Source organism: Microtus oregoni, unplaced genomic scaffold, assembly GCF_018167655.1.
Source record: "Microtus oregoni isolate MIOR12 unplaced genomic scaffold, Mior012 000105F_ref0000443, whole genome shotgun sequence".
Classification (NCBI taxonomy): Eukaryota; Metazoa; Chordata; class Mammalia; order Rodentia; family Cricetidae; genus Microtus; species Microtus oregoni.
In genome coordinates this window covers 91,575-112,825 of record NW_024544720.1, presented here as the reverse complement: position 1 = coordinate 112,825, position 21,251 = coordinate 91,575, and the positions used below count along the sequence as shown (strand labels likewise).

General features: G+C 41.5%; 1 protein-coding gene across 1 annotated transcript; it reads left to right on the top strand.

Annotated features, from left to right (window-relative positions):
• Positions 1 to 6,599: 6,599 nt before the first annotated feature.
• On the top strand, positions 6,600 to 10,403 carry LOC121443363 (testin-2-like). Its single transcript, XM_041645104.1, has 7 exons — positions 6,600 to 6,725; positions 7,024 to 7,146; positions 7,234 to 7,380; positions 7,571 to 7,795; positions 9,113 to 9,275; positions 9,889 to 10,006; positions 10,304 to 10,403. Exons 1-7 carry the CDS (start codon positions 6,600 to 6,602, stop codon positions 10,401 to 10,403), a joined length of 1,002 nt encoding a protein of 333 aa, XP_041501038.1.
• The last annotated feature ends 10,848 nt before the right edge of the window (positions 10,404 to 21,251 follow it).

Sequence of the window (21,251 nt, the reverse complement as noted above, 5' to 3'; positions counted from 1 at the left end):
TGTTTTCTTCTTGGCAAAACTGGCCTTTGGGCAAGAAACTGCCCATGCATCGAGCACTGACAAAATGCACGACAGGACAAGCAGGATACAAGAAAAAAGACTGTCAAATCTTGCCAAGACAGGGTAAGATGGTTTTGAAAATTTCCTGCCTCCGGTAATGGTCTGTCAGTTACTCTAGTCCTTAGCCAAAGTTGATTGCTCCAACATTGCAAATGAGACTTCGGGTGATTTCCCAGGTAGCCAGTTATTTCTGTCATTTAATGTACATTTTGGAAGTTGCTTGATTGCACTGCCTGCTTACTCAAGTAATATTTCCCTTCTCGGGTCTTCATTGGGGTTAAAGACTAGATAGTTGTAGTTACTTTCCTCTCATGAGTTGGCCAAGGTATTTATTATACAAGACTGAAACTCATTAGGATAGGATAATTATTGAAACATTTATTACATGTTTCTTTTTTGATATTGTTTATGCTGGTTGTAATTCTAGTTTTTATCCCTGATAATTGTTCTTATTGTATATAAATTCATACTAGGCTTAGAACTTTATTTAACTGAAAGGGGGACGTGCTGTGGTAATTCCTACCACCAGTAGCCTTAAAGTTACCCACCCACTTGGGTGTGGCTTCTTGTACTATATATGCCCATGTAAAGCATGAATCCAGCCTCTTTCCCAGCTGCTGGATTCGGTTACTGTTCCTCATTTGAACAAAGGATTGTGATCTGTGAGTTTACCCTAAATAAATAACCTTTTATTAGGCTCAATTCTGAGCTAGTGTGGAATTTCTTTTTTAGTGTCCTTTTCACCTTCCAGGACAGGTACCCTTTCTCATCAAGAGAAAGGAATATTCCCAAGAATTCCAAACCACAGGAGCAACAGCACAGCCATATCTTTGTTAAAAATAACCAAAATAATAAATGTAGGAGTCCCAGGCAAGACATGCAACTTAAAAGAACAAAGCATGTCCAAGCCCACAGGTCAAATAATGAAAATTTTGGGGACAGAATAAAAAGATTTATACTGTCAATTTTAACTTCCAAGTGCAAAGTACAAGAGAACTCCAAGCAAAAATGCAAGGGCTTACCAATAATGACCCCAAAATGCAAGGGCTTACCAATAATGACCCAAAAATGCAAGGGCTTACCAATAATGACCCAAAAATGCAAGGGCTTACCAATAATGACCCAAAGCCAAGGCTCAGTGACGGGCAAACTGTTTATGCCCCAACAGGTTGCTGAAGGACAGGACCTCACGACTTCTGTTTGACAGATTCTAAAGGGGAAATTTGGAGTTCACCATAGGTATGGTCCCTCAAATTCAGTGAGTGAGTAGGCCTGACTCCCACCACAGGATTCCTATGAGAAAATCACAGTTCACCAAGCAAACCTCAAACATGGTTCACCTTAGAGTACTGCTTCAGGAGAGGATATGGCTCCACAAAGAGGGACCTGAACCACCTCCTAGCTCCACCACTACTGTAGTCAGTCAATTATACTGTAATTATGGAAATAAAAGTTTTTAGAATTTGTGTGTGTGTGTGTGTGTATGTGTGTGTGTAGGGGAGGAGTATAAGTCAACCCTAACAAGACCCAAACAAATATATATATATATATATATATATATATATATATATATATATTGTGTATATACAAGTGGCAAATGTTTACACAGTACATGAGCATTATCCCACAGCACTCCACAGAGACTTCCACAGAGAACCCCATAGAAGGAGGTTGCTAGAGTCCCTGGCAGAAATCCACATATTGAGACCCCCAAAGCTGCAAACAGACACTTTCACAGGCTTCCCCAGCACAGAAACCACACACATCCTTCAAGTCCCTGACTGTATCCCACACTGACAGTCTACAGTTCCGGTCACCTTGACAGACCCACCCGCAATCCACACAGATTTCAGAAGATGTTCACAGACACCGCAGAGTGGGAGACAGCAGTGACTAACAAGATCTGCGCTGGCCCTGGGAGAAGTCCACAGAGACACATCAAGTTCCCTCCAGGGGGACTGTCATTGTCGTCTACATACAGATCCCCAGAATCCCACCCAACCCTCCACAGGCACGCACACAGAAACCCACACGCAGACCTCTATGAAGACCTTCACAGAGAGGCATCACCCACTTTCAGAAACACTCACACAGAAATACCCTACAAAGATTCACACTGAAGCCCTGATAAAGTCCCCCAAAGAGACTTCTGATGGTGGATACATCTTAGAACATGCAAAAGTCACAAACCTCAGAAGCCTCACAGAGTTTTCAAAGAGACTTTTGATAGAGACACTAAGGGAGACCTCAGAAACTTCTCAGAGCCCTAAGGTGTAGATGTCACTTGGTGGCCTCTGGGTGCCACACAGCACTCCCTCACAGAGATATCACCTAGCCTTCCAGACCTCACACAGCACCCTCAGAAAGACAACCATAAGCCCCCCAGACCTCTCATGACACACGAAGCTCATGCAGACCTGGCATCATCCCTTGGAGTTCCACACAGAACATCTAGAAGTCTCCCAGAGAGATCCCATGGAAAGACCTATTGAAAAGTCACACACAGTCTCCAGGGGAGATGGCAGGCAGATTGTCATCAGGGCCTCATGCAGCCCCATGACTCAAGAGGGACACTGAGATGGACTGCTTGGGGCATGGAGTTAGTTAGACGAATGATCCTTTCCTTGGCCAGGAAGACATTGGCCTGATGGAGGCTCTGAGGAGAATTAAAGGTCCACACCAGAGAGAGCATAATGGTGTTGGGGAGGGCACTGAAGAGAGGGCTCCAACTGCAGACATAGGGGGTTCTCCTCATGCTTTTTTCATTATGAGGGTGTCTTCTTACCTAACATTGGAAAATTTAAATAAAATATAGGTAACCTACTGTTTAATAGAATGTTATTCCATAATTCTCATTAAAACACAAGTAGGAAAGCTTTATTAAGGACCATGGAAATAGGTAGAGGGGTCATAGTAAGCTCAGAACTAAGAGAAAGATTACCCTCTTTGAGCCCCCATTGACACAGGTAGGGGATATTAGAACCAAAAAGCAGGTTGAAACTCTGTACGTGTAAATTCCCAATGCATAACACAGTTTTCAATGCAAAATAAATCCTTTTTTGGGCAGTACCCACTTGTGATTCCATGAGGGGCTCTTATGTAACTGGGAGACCTAAATCTTCTATTACATCTTCCATAGCTTATATAAGAAGTAGTTCTTTGTAAGTTCAACTGAAGTTAGTAAGTTTGTTTTTAAACAAAAGTTTTTCTATCTAAATAACAGAATATGAAAATGGTTAGAAGTATATTTAAAGCTGGGCAGTGGTGGCACAGGTCTTAAATCCCAGTACTCGAGGTAGGCGGATTTCTGTGAGTTCAAGGCCAGCCTGGTCTACAAGAGCTAGTTCCAGGACAGGCTCCAAGGCTACAGAGAAACCCTGTCTCAAAAAAGCCCCCTAAAAGAAGTATATTTAAAATAATCATAATTTCAAAATTTCTGAGAACTCCTCTAAGAATTCTGATTTATTTAAGTCACTGAATCTGCAGGGGCAGCACCAAGGGAATTTGAAAACACTGAAATAAGCTTCTTTTCATTCTATATTGTAATCCTAAAATGAATTACTGTTGCTGAAAAAACGTACTTGCAAAAATTTAAATTAATGTTGCTGGAAGGACTCGGCTGTGTCCTTCAGGATCTTGCTGCAGGCAGACCAGGTGTGCAGAGTTTACCTGGGGCATGCTGGAGGAGACTCTTTATCAGATATGGAGGGTGACATGCTCACCTGGCTTGTCGGGACGTTTGCCTGGAACTGCAGGATATTGGGAAATGGGAGGACAGAATTCGCCGTAACTCAGAGGCCCAAGCACTGTTTGTTCAGTTTTGTCCCGCAGTTTCCGTGACTTGCAGTCAGGCTATGTGCTCCTCCCTGACTTCAGTGTTATTCCCTGTTTCTCACACATTTATACACTTCTTGGTGTGAACTTTGATTTTATATTCATTGTGTAGTGTGGGGGAGACAAATACCAAACCCATCTTCACCAGACACGGGAAGAAAACGCATGTTGTGAAGCAATAAATAGACAAGAAAAGCAGGCTGTGGCCATGGATTCAAACACTAACAGTCTCGGGCGGCAGGTAAATGGTGACACAGGATTTGGGACCCACTCTATCTCTTAATGCTCCTATTTTTCATGCTGTTATAAGGGCAATCACATTTCAACATGGCTGTGGATGGAGACAAATGCTTAACCCATAGAAGGAGCTAAGTTCATGCACACAGAAAAGACAATGTTGAATGGAAGGTTTAGGAAAATAAAGTGGACAATTATTGGTTAATGAGAACAGTGTCACTGAGATCTATATCAGTGTGATCTTCCTAACGCCACTGAGCTGAGCACCCACCTTGGCTTAGCTGGGAACTTTTTACTACACAGAGAGTGATGTTTTAGATTATGCTTCTCGAAGGGGGATCAATTTAACCTCAACCAGAAATTAGCGTGAATGCACAACGATTCTGCTTTTATAGAACAAGTCAAAATATGATTTTAAAAGAAATCATATAATAAATTAATTGACTAAGTTCTATAACGAATACGTATTTATATAAGTAGGAAAATCACAAACTTTATTATATTTGGGACTGCGTTCCTTACTTGCTGAACTGTAGGAGCTAAGATTTGCATACATACTTTTATCAATTAATGTTTTTAACCTATCTGAAACCTCCTGAGTTTTCTTTCTCTTATATTCTGATATTAAGGCTCATGAAGGTAAGTGTCTAGAATTAACTCCCAGAAGGAATATTGAGAAGAGCAAAAAACAAATTGCAAAGAGAAAAATGGAAGCTGTTTCCCAAAGACCTCAGCCGCTTTTCTGCATTTAGTATCCACGCTTTTTCTGCAAATGCCTCAGATTTCTTGACTTGATTGACTAAAGACAGGGAAGAGGAATAATGGTTGAATGGGGAGAGAGGACAAAGTCGTTTTAAATTCCAGGCAGTGTCAAGAGACCTGGTACCCCATCTGTTGGTTTTCCTTCCTAGGGTTGACTCTCACCTTCCCAAACATGACCAGAGATGGTCTTCTGTTGAGACTCTTCTGACATCTCCCCAATACTGAAGTCAACGTGTACTGGCATCTGTATACACATAGGGCCCAACCTTAGCTTAAACAGGAAACACTGCCCTGGAGTGTTGTGACTCAGTCTATTCCAGAATATTTTACCAAACCATAGTTTCTAAAGTAAAATCAGTGTTGGGTTAACCTTAAACATAAATTTATTTGGGAGCTTTTTTTTTAATTTTTTTTTATTGCGAAAAGAAGAAAAAAAAACATAAACAAAAAAACAAGTTTCCACCTCCTCCCAGCCTCCCATTTCCCTTCCCCTCCTCCCACCCTTCTCCCCCTCCTCCCACCCTTCTCCCCCTCACCCCACTCCTCTCCCCCCCCCCCTCTCCAGTCCACAGAGCAGTCCGGGTTCCCTGCCCTGTGGTAAGTCCTAGGTCCTCCCCCCTCTGTCCATATCTAGGAAGGTGAACATCCAAACTGGCTAGTGGGAGCTTTTTTTTTATTGATAAACCCTCCGAGCACACTGTCAGGATTCAAGGTCCCGAGGACGATTTGTCACATTGCCTAGCAGCAACACTCTACAAATTGTCCCACGCCATGAGGAGATGGGATCAGTTATGTGATGCATTCCTGGAGGTCTGAGGCCTAGAGGGTCCATTTGTTTACTGACACACCCACTTACAAGCAGGACAGGACTCAGAGGTGGGGCTTCCTAGGCAAAGACTCAGTTGTTAAAGACTCAGGGAGATGCAATCAGAAAGATCTGTGGAACCCAAGGATCTCTGAAACTCACGTCCATGAAGGGCATCTGAGGAGCAGCAGACATCCCAGGTGAGCCCACTAGGCCAGGGAAGGTAGATCGGGAGCTCACACTAGAGAGTCTTGGGTGGACTCCTGAGGGAAGTGGGCACATTCTTCAAGAAGGACATCTCTTCAACCTCTCCATGGGATCTCACTGAGGCAGTGAAATGGATTTTTCAGTCACATTTCAAGTAAAGATAATAGAAACTAATGCATGTTGTATATAATGTATGTATCTATGACTGTATACAGAGACTGTTTCCAAAAGATTTCTGAAGGGAATGAACCAAGACATCTGCTGCATTCAGGCCAAGGAAAAGATTTCTTGTAGCCCCCAGCTCTTGGGGTTGTATCTCTCCCTACTTGGGATCATATTCTGCACTAATGAAATTTTGCTCATGTGACCTCAGCACCACCAACACAAAGCCTGGGCCAACTATGTCTTAAGTCTTTAAGAGTCTAAACCATAGGTGCATACACACCCTGTGATGATGTAGGCTCACGTTCCTGGAGCCTGGCCAGTTTCTCTTCATTTTAGTAGATAAACCAAATTACTCTGTGTTTTGGCTTTAGGCCAACCAGAATCTTAACTTTTTCCACAGTGTATTATTTAGGACAGTTCAAATGATTTCCTTCCACCATTATGGTTTTAATTTCCAGGTACGAAATTAAATTTTCAGAAGCACTGATGTAATTGGAATCTCGTCTCTTCTCCTCTAGGTTTATGAGACATGATTGCTGTTCTCTTCTTAGCCGCCCTCTGCTTGGAAGTCGACTCAGCTTTTACCACACTGGGTCCCAGTTTGGATGCTGAGTGGCATGAATGGAAGACAAAGCATGGGAAAACATACAACATTGTTAGTGACATGGAAATTTCCGTAGATGATCAGCCTGGCTTTGTGTTTTTATGTATTTGTGTCCTATGGCCATACCATAGGTTCTGGAATCCAGCTCTATTCAAGGCTTAACCTAAAGACATGCACCATGTGTGCTAGGTGACAAAAATCCCCATTGTTCTTGGGAGATGTGGACAATGGCTTCCGGAAGAGTACAACCATCTATTGCCATGGCTCCTCTTCACCAGAATGTCCACTGAGTGAACTTGGGTTGGACTTAAAATAAAAAGAAAAATCACAACTTGTATTTTTTTTCCAGAATGAAGAAAGTGTGAGGAGAACAGTGTGGAAGAAGAATTTTAAAATGATTGAACTCCACAATTGGGAATACCTCGAGGGGAAGCATGACTTCACCATGGCCATGAATGCCTTTGGTGACCTTGTGAGTGCAACATGAATAACATCACATAGTACTTTTCCTCTTCCATTCTTTATAAATACCCTCAATCACGTGTGGCCTTTCTTGAAGACTGATACAGAATTCAGGAAAAAGATGACTGGCTTTCAACGGCAGAGGATCAAGAAGAGGCACACATTTCAGGATCATCTCTTTCTGTCTGTCCCCAGATCTGTGGATTGGAGGGAACGAGGCTTCGTGACCCCTGTGAAGAACCAGGTATGGCCATGTGATGTCCTCAATATCCCCTACTCACAGGCGGCTAGGAAAGAAATGCCCCCTTTGCTTTTTCAGACTGTGGAGCAGCATGCAGTTCACTGCTTTATAAAAGTATTCTGATGTACAAATCATTCACAAATATCCATTTTTAGACTCACTAATGAGCGACGGCTTTTTCTTCATTCCTTAGGGTCACTGTGCTTCTAGTTGGGCTTTTAGTGCCACTGGAGCCCTAGAAGGACAGATGTTCAGGAAAACAGGGAGACTGATCCCTCTGAGTGAGCAGAACCTGCTGGACTGCATGGAATTTAATGTTACCCGTGGCTGCAGTGGTGGCTTCATGCAGCATGCCTTCCAGTACGTGAAGGACAGCGGCGGCCTGGCTACTGAGAAGTCCTATCCTTACAAAGGGCTGGTGAGTAGAACTCCCCGTGCTCTTGTCCGTCCAGCTCAGGTTGTGCAAAGCAGAACAATCTCAGAGCAATTCGCTCTCTTCGACCTCGCTTTGTTACTGATTTGTCTTTTCACTGCTGGAGAACTACACGCAAGCATATAATGTGCCTTGACCAAGTCTACACCATCCCTTTGCCTCTGACTCCTCCTCTGTCACCCCTAAACACTCTTCCTTCCCAACTTCCTGCACGCTTTTGTTAAGCTCACTAAGCCTACATCATACTGTGTGTGTGGACAGGATAGGACCATTTACTGGAGCGTAAGTGAACTCTCAGGCCACGTCCCTAAGGCAAAACTCTTCTCCTACAGCAGCTCTCAGGTGCCAATAGTTTTACAGCTGGGGGGGGGGGACTTCATGATCCTCCCCATTGTCCATGCTGGTATTTTGGCAGGGTAGATCTTACGTAGGTCATGTGTTTAAAGTCATGAGTCTGTGAGTCTGCAATGTGAATTTTCAACAAGGAATGCTGTGGACCGGAAGAGCAAAAACCCCTAAGGATCCAGAGTGCCTCTTGTGCTGAGTTTGTATCAGGGGCAACCATGTACAAAGATACTACACAATCATTAAACTGTGTTTGCAGGGAATAAAAGTTTAGTTAATAGATTACCAGGAGGAACAAAAACCAGGAAATAAAGGTAGAAAAATATACGGAAACAAACAGACAAAAATCTCATACCTCTTAAGAAATAGCACATTTCCAAACCCTGGGTGTGGAAATGGCTCTTTCCCAGGTCATTTCTCTCTGTCATTAGTATGCCAAGGGCCAGAGCTCCTTCTTTCTCAGACGATGCTGTTGGCATAAAAGCACGGGCAGAGAGCTCTGCTAGTCCCCACCCAGCCTGGGTTGTGAATGTGCTGAGTTCATTGCTAGCCAAGGCTGCATAGTAAGATGCTGCCTCAGAACCAAACCAGACAAGAAAGCATTTTACAATTTATGAAAAATATTGCCAAACGCATGGAATCATTGATTGCTGTCTTTCTAAGGTTAGAATGGATGGGTGTCTTCAATACATTTTACATGAAAAAAGTGAAGAAGTCAGAGGAAAGTCAAAACTAATCTGAAAAAAATGTGTGCCCAGTGTGCACCCACAGAACTCAACCCTTTGTCTCATGCTTCGGGAAGATAATCTCCCAGTAGAATTTCACTTCCTAGAATGGTTTATAAGAGCACAGACTTGGAGCGCCTCATCTGCTGTGAGCTGAGTTCTGTGGTTCTAGCTCATCTTCTCTGGGAGGTTGATGGCCATGAATGAATTTCTTTCTCCTTAACTTTAAAAGGGTGGAGAGTGCAGGTACCATGCTGGGATCTCTGCAGCTAATGTTAGCGACTTTGTGCAAGTCCTAGGATGTGAGAAAGCCCTTATGAAGGCAGTGGCTAAGGTGGGGCCCATCTCTGTGGCAGTTGATGCCAGCCCTAGATCCTTCCGGTTCTATGAGAATGGTGAGTGTCTTCCTTCTAGAAATCCATGCATAAAAGTTGCACTGCCACCATGACAAATCAAGATCATGACTTCTTTCTTACATAGCATTAAATGTAAATGTTCCCATTTGTGAATTTTACAATCTCTGTGAAAATTTTTATGTAAATTTTCCTATTTTGCTTTACTTTAAAAAAACAATTCCATGAATGAGAGCCAATAATGTTTTTTAAATTAGCCTAACGTTTCATGTGGTAAACTTTACTTGAATTTTCTCCAGCTGTTTGACCTTTAAGATTCTAACCAAATATTTTATATATGTAGAAAATTATTATAAGGGACCTGTCAATTCTATTAATTTTGTTTTCTGTGGGTTTTGCTTGAACTAACCTACAAGTAAATCAACAAGATTTCTCATATGCATCCAAACAACCATTTTACCAAAGGATTTATGCTCATTTTTTTCTGTAAGCTTACAGTCTTGGCCCTGATAACAATGAAACCTCTTGTTTGGTCCTACACGGTGTGTCTGTCATTCCAGTGAGCTTAGAAATGTTTCTCTTATTGCTGGTACTGTGACATGGTAGTGTGAGGTCACTGGAGCCTCTCAACCCAACTTTGGTTTTACTTTTTTAGGCACTTATTATGAGCCACAGTGCAGAAAGGTTCACCTAAATCATGCTGTTCTGGTGGTCGGCTATGGCTTTGAAGGAGAAGAGTCAAATGGCAACAGCTACTGGCTGGTCAAGAACAGGTATAAATTTCGGAAAACATTTATATTTGAAATTCAAAAGGGAACTACTGTAGTCAGTATTTGGATAGATGGACCAGTGGTTCCATACCACGTGTAGGTAGAAGACAGCCTGTCCTTTCTATGCATGGTTTTCAGAGCCTGTGTAATTCAACTACTGGTATCCAGGAGGTGAACCTCTGTGTCTTCTGTACGTTTCCATTAAGTGTGGTTTCTGACGTGGTGCTTATGGGAGGTTAGAGCGATGAACCTGCTGTGCTGTGTTCTTTCTGTTAAATGACAGACATGCTCTTCTTCCAGCTGGGGTGAAGAATGGGGCGTGAAAGGCTACATGAAGATGGCCAAGGACTGGAACAACAACTGCGGAATTGCTACCTATGCCACCTACCCCATCGTGTGAGCTTCTGGGGGCAAGAAGGAAGGCGAGGACTGGGCACAGCATGTGCTGGGGAGGGGGTTCCGCTTCACAGACCAGCTGCTGCTGTGTGGAGAATGACACCCGAGTCACTGAGGACCCATCCACGTTTGATGTGAACTAAATTCATAAATATTAGTGACATAAACAGCTTTGTAGCAGTGAGTCTCTTATAAAAATTTGAATTTTCATTTTTAAAAGAATGTACAAATTTACATATTCAAAGATAAAGCTTAGTTTCAAAATGATAGTGGGAATTCTTTTTATAGTTCAACCCTTAATTAAACATGAGGACATAATTGTGTGTATGTGTGTGTGTGTGAGAGAGAGAGAGAGAGAGCGAGAGAGAGAGAGAGAGAGAGAGAGAGAGAGAGAGAGAGACATTCAGTTAATGATGCCAAAGGAAGAAAAGAAATCAGTGTGTCCATACGGAAACTCTTACAATGTTGTCCATTTTATTGGGTGTTCCCATTCTGTAAGAACAGGTCCTGCTGGTACCTGAGCATTCTTCATGATAAGAAACATTGTCTGTGGCCTCTGAGAGCAAATGCCTCTTGTCTGGCCAGGGTTTAGAGCACAGTGAAGTACCCATTTTGCCTTGCCATAGTTTTATGAAATGAGAGTGTTCCTTACAATCCACAGATGAAGAAGTAGTATACTTTGTGCGATCAATCCGATGAGGAATTACTCAATGCTTTGTAGCTGGAGGGCTGAGCCCATTTGAACAAGACTCAGTATAGACATGAGAATGCACAGAGAGAGGGCAGACCTGAGCTGTTCCAGGCCCATCTCCCTCCATCTCTGGCCACATGTGTCTCTTTAACATGTACCTTTAACATGTGTGGACATCTTGATATGAGTAGAAAGACAATGCTGTGTTTTGCTCAATTGTACTGAGTGAGTCAACATCTTAATTCACGGGAGTCAGCAAGTGGCAAGTGCTCTACGACATTTAATTGGTTTATCTTTGCTTACAGTGTTGTGGGAAAGTGATGCCAATTCCAGAAAATAGAGACAACACAGTTAGAGTAGTTTGTCAATTCCTTCTTAACTACTGGCTCTCACTTTTAAAGTGAAGGCCAGGAATCCTTAAGATGAAAAACATGAATAGGAATTTTCACCTACCCAGTGTATCTGAGTTCTGGAGACAAGCTCAGAAAGAATTCAAGGAAGACTCCTAAGTACTGAACTGAGAGACAATTTTATAACAAAGCTGTGATGGTGAACTTTGTGTTTAAATGATAATTTACTGTGCTGGACAACTTGTAAAAACAAAATTGTATTTAGCTTACGAGCCATGTGGAAGTTGCTGCTATCTCGAGAAAAATGTACCCTATCAGCTACCTTACCCAAAGTGGACGACTTCCCGGGCAGTTGGACTGTTCTTAAAACCTGCAGACTGTTGTAAAGTCTTCCATTGCCTCAGCTACTCTTACAAGGTAATGGGCCACATGACTAACAGGCTAACTGCTACGGTCTACTTTTGTATGAAAGCTTGCTTGCTCAGAGTAACTGAGGAACCTGTCTGAAACCTGTTTAAAATAATTAAGCTCTGTCTTCCCCTAAACAGAATATGCGTCAACTTGACCCCCGAACTGCAATTTGTTGGGTTTTACCTTTAAAGTCCTTGAACTAACAATAGCTGAGGCCTAACCTAGAGAATTTTGAGTCTCTGGTTGGGTCCTAGCCAGTATTTTTAATAAAAACCATCTTCTTATTAAAGTCATATTTATTGTCAGATTGGGGAATCTCTGAATGACCCCACACTCATAACAAGCAAAGCACTCAATCCAGGACTGGGGGTGGGGTCCTCAAGAGAGACTCACCATCACAGGGTTTTCTTGAAGGACTTTGCACTAAATGTTGCACATTGCCATGTCCCACCGTGAAGACAATGGACCGAACGAATGGACCTGTAAGCCACACCACTAAATGTTTTATTTATTAATAACCAGATGATATTATATATATCCTGACACATGTCTTGGTTCTGTATGACATGTGTAGGGAAAGATGTCTGTCCATCCTTTGTCTTATTTTCATGGTCCTGTGTGAGGTCATTGTTGGTCTTAGGAGCTGAGTTTGTCTTCTCAGATGCTGTCAGTTAAGTGTGGCCTGTATCTTGGGGTTTAAGCGGGGTTAACATCATCAAACTGCTATGATGTGTTCTCTCTACTAAATAGAAAATGTGCTCCTCTTCCTGCTGAGGTGAAGAATGGGGCATGGAGGGCTAGATGAAGATTACCAAAAACTGGGAGAGCCACTATGGAGTTGCTCTGTATGCTGGGTAGCCATTGTGAGCTGCCTGATGGTGACTCCTGGGGACCACATGTATAGAGAGGGCCTTTGCCTTCACAGCAGACACCTTGGCTGTGAGGGATACAACACCTGATTCTCTGAAGATCTAAATGCAGGTGTGAATTCCAGGACATGTTTTACTCTAATTAAATGTGAATCAGCTGCTATCAATAGTTTTATGGGAATGGATCCCTGAGGGAAGGGTTTTGCTGACTGGTAAAGGTTGCAGTTTCCCATGGGCTGGCAGCTTATTGCAATAGCTACGCAACAAGCAAACTCCTTCCCTCCCAAGAAAAACTTCTGCCTCTACCTGCCCTTAGTATAATATCCCTGTATCTGGAAGACTGACCTTATCTGGAAGCTGTCTCTAAACCAGATGCCCTGGTTAATCTTTAGCTTGAACCCTGGCACAGTTTCCCAGTGGAAGAGTTTTGCTAGGAGCTGGGGCTATAGGACCCTACTGCCACGTATAAAGTCTGGTGATGGGAGCGTGCCACTCAGTGCAAACTAGGGTTTGTCCCCAGACTCCCCGCTCCTATATGGTCCTTATATTCTGAAATAAAGTTGAGCTGTTTCCCTCTAAAGCAATCTCCTAGAGGGCTGTCTCCATTCCCGGTCAAAGCTTCCTGTTGCCGCTTTTGCCCTTTCCCCTCTAGGACCGATGACCAACAGGCCAAGAAGGAAAAAAGGATTCTCACAGATCCCCTAAAACTTCTGAATTTCTGTTTTTAAAGAATATACAGGATTAGATCTCTGTAGTGAGGTGACACATTGTTCTATTTCTTTGCATTGTACCAGAGCTATGAGCACATCAGCATTGTGCACACACTGCATGTGGCCATGCAAAAGTCATGTGATCATCTCTGTGACTGGAGGACAGCAGTAACACCTGGATAACACAACAGCATCCTACCATGTAAAAGCAGTGACACCTGCCTTGCTATGACAGGCTGTTGGCAAACATGTTCTATTTTCCTATGGTTTACTGGTAGTTATCCTTAGCATGCCAAATGAATATGCTAAACCTATCATAGGTACAGAAAAATGCTAGCAAACATTAGTATGTGTATATATAAATTGGAACATATGTATTTATATTGCATATGTGCACATATATACATATTAATGTTACCAATAGTTCATAGGCCTTACAATGGATCTCTGAGGATAAGAAAGAGCCATCAATGCAAACATTATGCAGCTGTCCAGCGATCATGTATTTATCATATCCCCTTTGGAACAAAAGCTGTCATATAAGGTCCACACAGGGCTGAGCTGGGTAGAACCAAACATCTGGCTCTTTGCAGAAAGGATTGTGGGCCCTGGTGTGCATGCCGTGCACTGGTAGGGTGAGGTGAGATTTGGTGTTGGCTATGGGTGCGTTACCACACACTAACCAAAAGGCTCCCATGGTGCAATGCAGGAACCAGCCAGTCAGAGGGTGGACTGGGGAAGGAAGAAGGGAGAGCAGGGACAACGGGCCTGAGGAAGTGGAAGATGACTTTTGTCCATGGGAGAGAAAGACAGAATGGTGGCCATGCAGGACCAGAACTCGGGCATGGAGGTGCTAATGGTGAGTTCCACACGATGAGGCGGGCACAGCTCACAGGCCTGTGGGAGAAACCAGGTTGGTGCAGGCCTCTGAGGAAGTCAAATGTGAGGCTTGCCTTAAGTTCCCTCCATCAAACCGGTTGCTCAGGCACAGAGGCCCTGTTATCGGGAGTCATTGACATAGGATGTGCTGGATTGGCTAGGGCTGTGTAGAATCAGCTACTGGCTGAGCCTTTTGAAGAAAATGGCAGCTGACAGCGCTGAACAAGCTCCAAAGCAAGCGCTTCAAGTTCTCCAGAAAGTGAGTGCGTGTCCTTCATGTCTGCCTTCACAGCAGCCTTGAAGATCCAGCTCATAATTCTGCACTCCCGGGTGCTGGGAATTGCTTTCTCTTCTTCACCTGATCCATGCCCAATCTTATAAAACCCCTGACATTCTATGTGTCCCAATCACACTTATAAACCCAGGGTAAACATACTGAGAAGCTTGCATGGTCTGAAAACAATTCTGTAGCAGCTACTCCATCTCACCAGCCCCCTAAGGGTGTTTGACAAACTCCCACCGCAGAGGAAATGGATTGGGGCCACCTTGTGGCAGGGCTCTTCTCAAGGTGGCCTGGTAGATTTTGTTATACAGAGATCATGAATGGACTCTGTGCTGTTCTCCACAAAAATAACACCCAACCACCTTCTAGAACTGCATCCTTGGCTTGTGCTGGAGAATCCAAACTCAGACCTTTGGCTTGGTGAAGCCTGCTTTTCCCTGAAGAGGCTGCTGGACCCTCGCATCCTGCTCCTCCATCTAGTGGTGAACAGTGAAATCACACCTGATCTTCCACCAAATAAGGACCGATTTCAGAGACTCCAGCAGGCAGTGGAGGCCTGTGCTGTTTTGTCTAGACGCTCCAGAGTTCCCAGAGAACAGGAGGGATCTTTTGCAAAATGATCCTCGACTTCCTCAGAAGTGAGAGATATCTTGCTTTGCTTTTTCGTCTGGAGATGACGATGTCTTCAGCCAATCTCCATAAAAATCCTCCTCCTCCTGGCTTAGACTCCCCAAAACCACAGATAAAACAGACTGGTCATCCAGACAAAAACTAAACAAAGAAATTTGGAATTAACTAACATCATAAACCAAATGGATCAGGTATTTACATCACCCAAGCACAGTGGAATATATCTTCTCAGCAGTTCATGGAATCTTCTCCAAAGTTTACCACAGTCAGACATAAGGCAAGTCCCAACAAATGCAAGGAATTTGAAATTTAAAAATATGAAAACACAATATGCTCAAACTTATAAGACACAAAGGCAGTTCTAAGAGAAAAGTTCATTGCATTAACTATAAAAATATTTGGAAACTGTGGGGGTGGCTCACACCTTTAATCCCAGCACTCAGAAGCCAGAGGCAAGATTATCTCTGTGAGTTAGAGTCCAGACTGGTCTATAGAGCTAGTTCCAGGACAGCAAGGGCTGTTACACAGAGAAACCCTGTCTCAAAAGACCAATGGTTGGGGGGGAGACCCCTACACCTGATAAAGAGGTCAGCAAAATAGCTGAAATACAAAATCAACTCAAAAAATCAGTAGCCCTCCTATATACAAATGACAAATTGTCTGAGAAGGAAATAAGAGAACCAGCACCTTTCACAATAGCCTCAAATATTATAAAATATCGTGAGATAACTCTAACCAAGCAAGAGAAAAACTTGTGTGATTAAAAACTTCAAGTCTTTGAAAAACAAAATTGAAGAAGATATCAGAAGATGGAAAGATCTCCCATGCTCGTGGATTAGTAAGATTAGCATAGGAAAAATGGCCATCTTACCAAAAGCAATCTACAGATGCAATACAATCCCCATCAGAATTCCAACACAGTTCTTCACAGACCTTGAAAGGACAATGTTTGACTTCATATAGAAACATAAAACACCCAGGATAGCTAAAAACAATCCTGAGTAACAAGAGAACTGCTAGAGGTGTCACCATCCCAAACCTCAGATTGTAATAATTGTAATAATGAAAACGTCACGGTATCGGCACAAAAACAGACACATTGATCAGTGGAATCGAGTTAAGGACCAAGACATGAATTCATGCACCTATGGCCACCTGATTATTTTACAAAGAAGCCAGAAATGCACACTGTAAATAAAGACAGAATCTTCAACAAATAGTGGTAGTCCAACTGGATGTAAAAGAATCCAAAGAGACCCATATTTATCACCTTAAACAAAAGTCAGCAAAATTTAACTCCAAATTAATTGAAACATCAGTATAAATCAGATATAATAAACCTGATAGAAGAGAGGGTGACAAATAGCCTTGAACTCATTAGTACAGGGGGAAAAAAACTTTCTGGACACCATTAGTGCAGACACTAAGATCAACAGTTAATACATGGCTCTGAGAAGCTGCTGCACGGAAAAGGACACTGCCATTCAGACAAAAAAAAAGCTGACAGAATGGAAAAAGCATTTTTAACAACTACATCTGGTATAGGGCTAATATCCAAAATATACAAAGAACTCAAAATCTAGAAAGCAAGAAATAACCCAATTTTAAATTATCTAAACAGAGTCTTTTCAATAGAGGAAACTCCAATGCTGAGAAACACTTAAAGAAATGTCCAACATCCTTCAGGGAAATGCAAATGAGAACACTGAGATTTCATCTTACAACTGTCAGAATTGCTAAGATCGGCAAAACAAGAGACAGCTCATCCTGGCTAGGCTGTGAAGTAAGAGGAATACTCATACATTCCTGGTGGGAGTGCAAACTTGTATATCTATTATGGAAATCAAATGGAAGTTCCTCGGAAAGGTGGGAATCTACCTCAGCATCCAGCTAGTCCACTCTTGGTACATACCCAAAGGATGCTTCATCTGACTGTACAGACACTTGCTCAGTCATGTCCACTGTTGCTCTATTGATAACAGTCAGAAATTAAAAACAACAAAAATGTCCCTCAACAGATAAGTAGATAAAAATGTGGTATATTTATACAATGCAGTATCATTCAGCTGTTTTTTTTAAAAAAGACATCATGAAATTTGCAGACAAATGGACAGAACTAGAAAAATTCATCCTGAGGGAAGTAGTCAAGACACAAACACAAACATGGTATGTATATGCTTATATGTGGATATTAGCTGTTAAGTCAATAATAAGTTACAATCCATAGAACCACAGAGAATAGGGACAGAGTAAGGGACTAGAGGGAGAAGTTAAAGAAGATATCAGAAGATGAGATGATCTCATATGCTCATGAACTGGTAGGATTAACATAGTAAAAATGGCCATCTTACTAAAAGCAATCTATGGATTCAAATAAAATCCCCATCAGAATTCCAACACAGTTCCTCATGGATCTTGAAAGATCAATAGTCAGCTTCAAATAGTAACAAAAACAAACAAAGAGAAACAGGATAGCTAAAAACAATCCTAAATTGTATTGCAATTCTTCTAGTTAGGAAAGGAAAAGAGAATAAATATTTATTGATGGATGGGGATGTCTGAAATGGGAGACTCAAACGGAGAGGGAAAGGGAGAGAAAGTAGCAGGAAGGAATATAGGGAGAGACAGCTAAAACTAAGGGCCATTTGAAGAGTAGTGTAGTCTTGTCTAGAGTAAAGAGACAACTGAAGGAGCTCAAGGGGACACAAACTGGAAAGGAAGAAGTGAAAGTATCTTGACTTGCAAATTATGATGATAGTTTCTATGGGACCCTAAAACTTCCACTGGTGAATGCCTACTGCTGGTCAACACTTTCAGCAAAGTGCCAGGATAAAATACTAATTCACAAAATTCAGCAGCCTTCATATATACAAATGACAAGCAGACTTAGAAAGAAGTCAGGGAAAATACACCCTTCACAATACCCTCAAATAATATAAAATTTCTTAGGGGTGACTCTGACCAAACAAATAAAAGATATATATGACAAAAAAAAAACCTTTAAGACACTGAAGAAAGAAATTGAAGAAGATATCAGAAGATGGGATGATCTCCCACACTCATGGATTGGAGGATTAGTGTAGTAAAAAGAACCATCCTACCAAAACCTCAGTGGTTTTGTCAGAGGATCGAGATTCAATTCCCAACACCAACATGGCCATTCACAACTGTAACTCCATTTCCAAGGCATCCAACACCCTCTTCGGGCCTCTTTAGGTAGCAGGCACACAGGTGGTACACAGATATACATGGAGGCAAATCAACCATATACATTAAATTAAAATCTCAGAATACCCTTAAAATATAAAATACCTTGGGGTTACTCTAACCAAGCAATTGAGCAACTTGTATAAAACCTTTAATACAGTGAAGAAAGAAATGGAGGAAAATATCAGAAGATGAAAAGATCTCCCATGTTCATGGATCAGGAAGATTAACATGACAAAACAGTCATCCTACCAACAGCAATCTACAGATTCAATGCAATCTCCACTAAAATTTCAACACAATTCTTCACAGATCTTGAAAGGACAATGGAAACACCACACACACGCACGCACACACACACACACACACACACACACACACACGTGTTCACGGATAGCTAAAACAATCCTTGATAATAATAATCCTCAATAATAAAAGAAGTACTGTGAACATAGATGAGTACATGTCCTTGTAGTAGGATTGAGCATCCTTTAGGTATATACCCAAAAGTGGTATTACTGGCTCTTGTTTCCTAATTTTCTTAGAAATAGCCATACTGATTCCCAAAACAGCTGTACAAATTTGTACTCCTACCAACAATGGTGGAGTGTTCCCATTACCCCACATCCTCTCCAGCATAAATTGTCATCAGTGTTTTTGATCTTGACCATTCTCAGAGTTGTTTTGATTTACATTTCTCTGATAGCTAAGGATGTTGAGCATTTCCTTAAATGTCTTTCACTTGATTTATCTGTTAAAAGATCTCTGTTTATGTCTGTACACTATTTTATAATAGCCAGAACCTGGAAACAACCTAGATGCCCTTCAAGTGAGGAATGGATATAGAAAATGTGGTACATTTACACAATGGAGTACTACTCAGCAGTAAAAAATAATGTCGTCTTGAAATTTGCAAGCAAATGGAAGGATCTAGAAAAAAAAAAACGTTTTGAGTAAGGTAGCCCAGACCCAGAAAGATAAATATAATATGTACTCACTCATAAGTTGGTTTTAAACAAGAAGCAAAGAAAAATCAGCCAACAAATCACAATCCCAGAGAACCTAGACAACAATGAGGACCCTAAGAGAGACATACTTGGGTTTACATAATAAGGAAAAAAAGACAAGATCTCCTGAGTAAATTGGAAGCGTGTGGATCACAGGACAAAGTAGGAAGGAAGAGGGGAGGAATGAAGGGGAGCAGAGAAAAATGTATAGCACAATAAAAACAATAAAAAATTTAATTACAAATAATAATAATAAAAGAATTGCTGGAGGTACCACCTTTCCCAATCTCAAATTATACTACAGAGAAATAGTAATAAAAAAACAAACAACAGGATATTGGCACAAAAACAGACAAGCTAAACAGTGGAATTAAACTGAATACCCATATATAAATCTGCACACCTATGGACACCAGACTTTTTATACTGAAGACAGAAATAAACACAGCAAAGAAAGCATTTTCAACAAATGGTACTGATAAAACTAGAAAGCTGCATTAAAAGTATCTAAATTTATCCATACTTATCACCTTACACAAAAGTTAAATCCAAATGGGCCAAAGACCTCAAGATAAGGTCAGATACCTGGTAGAAGAGAAAGTGGGGAATAATATTGAACTCATTGGTACAGGATTAGACTTTCCGAATAGAACATTAGTACATACTCTAAGATCAACAATTATTAAATGGGATCTCATGAAACTTAAAATCTTCTTAATGGCAAAGGACACCATTAATATAACAAAGCATCAGGCTACATAATGGGAAAGGATTTTCACCAACTACATGCCTAATAAAAGGCTAATGCTTATTAGGAACTCAAAATATTGATATCAAGAAAACAAATAACCCAATTAAAAATGTGGTACAGATCTAAACAGAAAATTCACAATAGAGGAAACTCAAATGGCTGAGAAACATCTTTAAGAATGTCTGAGACAGTGAGCACAGGTCCCCACAACTCTGCATCAGATGGGAACCTAGAGCTGGAAGAAGCGGACAAAAGCCCCCACCCCTAGCCAGAAGCTATCTCCAGCTGATGACCACTAGCAAATGAAAATTTAGTTTTCTTCAAGAGAGTGTCCCTGGGGAAACAAGCTGCTCATAAGGAAAGGCTGCATGTGCCGCAGAAGATGCCCACAGAAAACAAAGTCCACAGCATCATCTTTGGAGGCTCCTTGTCTCATGATGTCATGCCAGGGCTGTTTCTTTCAGTTTTATCTTTTTTAAAATTATTTTAATTTTTCAATTTGTTTTTTTCTTTTTGCTTTTGTTTTTGGTTCTTGTTTGTTTCCAAGACAGGGTTTCTCTGTGTAGCCCTAGCTGTCCTGGAACTCACTCTGTAGACCAGGCTGGCCTCGAACTCAGAAATCTTTCTGTCTCTGCTTTCTGAGTGTTGGAATCAATGGTGTGCACTACCACCGTCTGCTTATTTTTTCGTTATTTTAAATTTTTATTTTATTTTATTATTGATTGATTGATTGATTGATTACCCTACAGGTCCTTTTCATATATAAGATGGCTTCTAGTTTTGTGTTTCTCTGGGATTCCCGAGTGAGTGAATGAGTGAGTCTCTGAACCTATCTATGCTTCTTGTGCCTTTTCTTGGGCACTTTTCCTTCTGTTTGTTTTGTCCTATTCTATGTGTTTGTTATGTTTTAACACAATATGTTATATCATATTAATTATATTGTATTAATTATATGTATTATATTATTTTAATTATATTTATTATATTCTGTTTCCTTAGATGCCTGTTTTCTAATGAGAAACAGAAAGAGTGTGGATCTGGTTGGGAGGAGAGGTGGGGAGGAA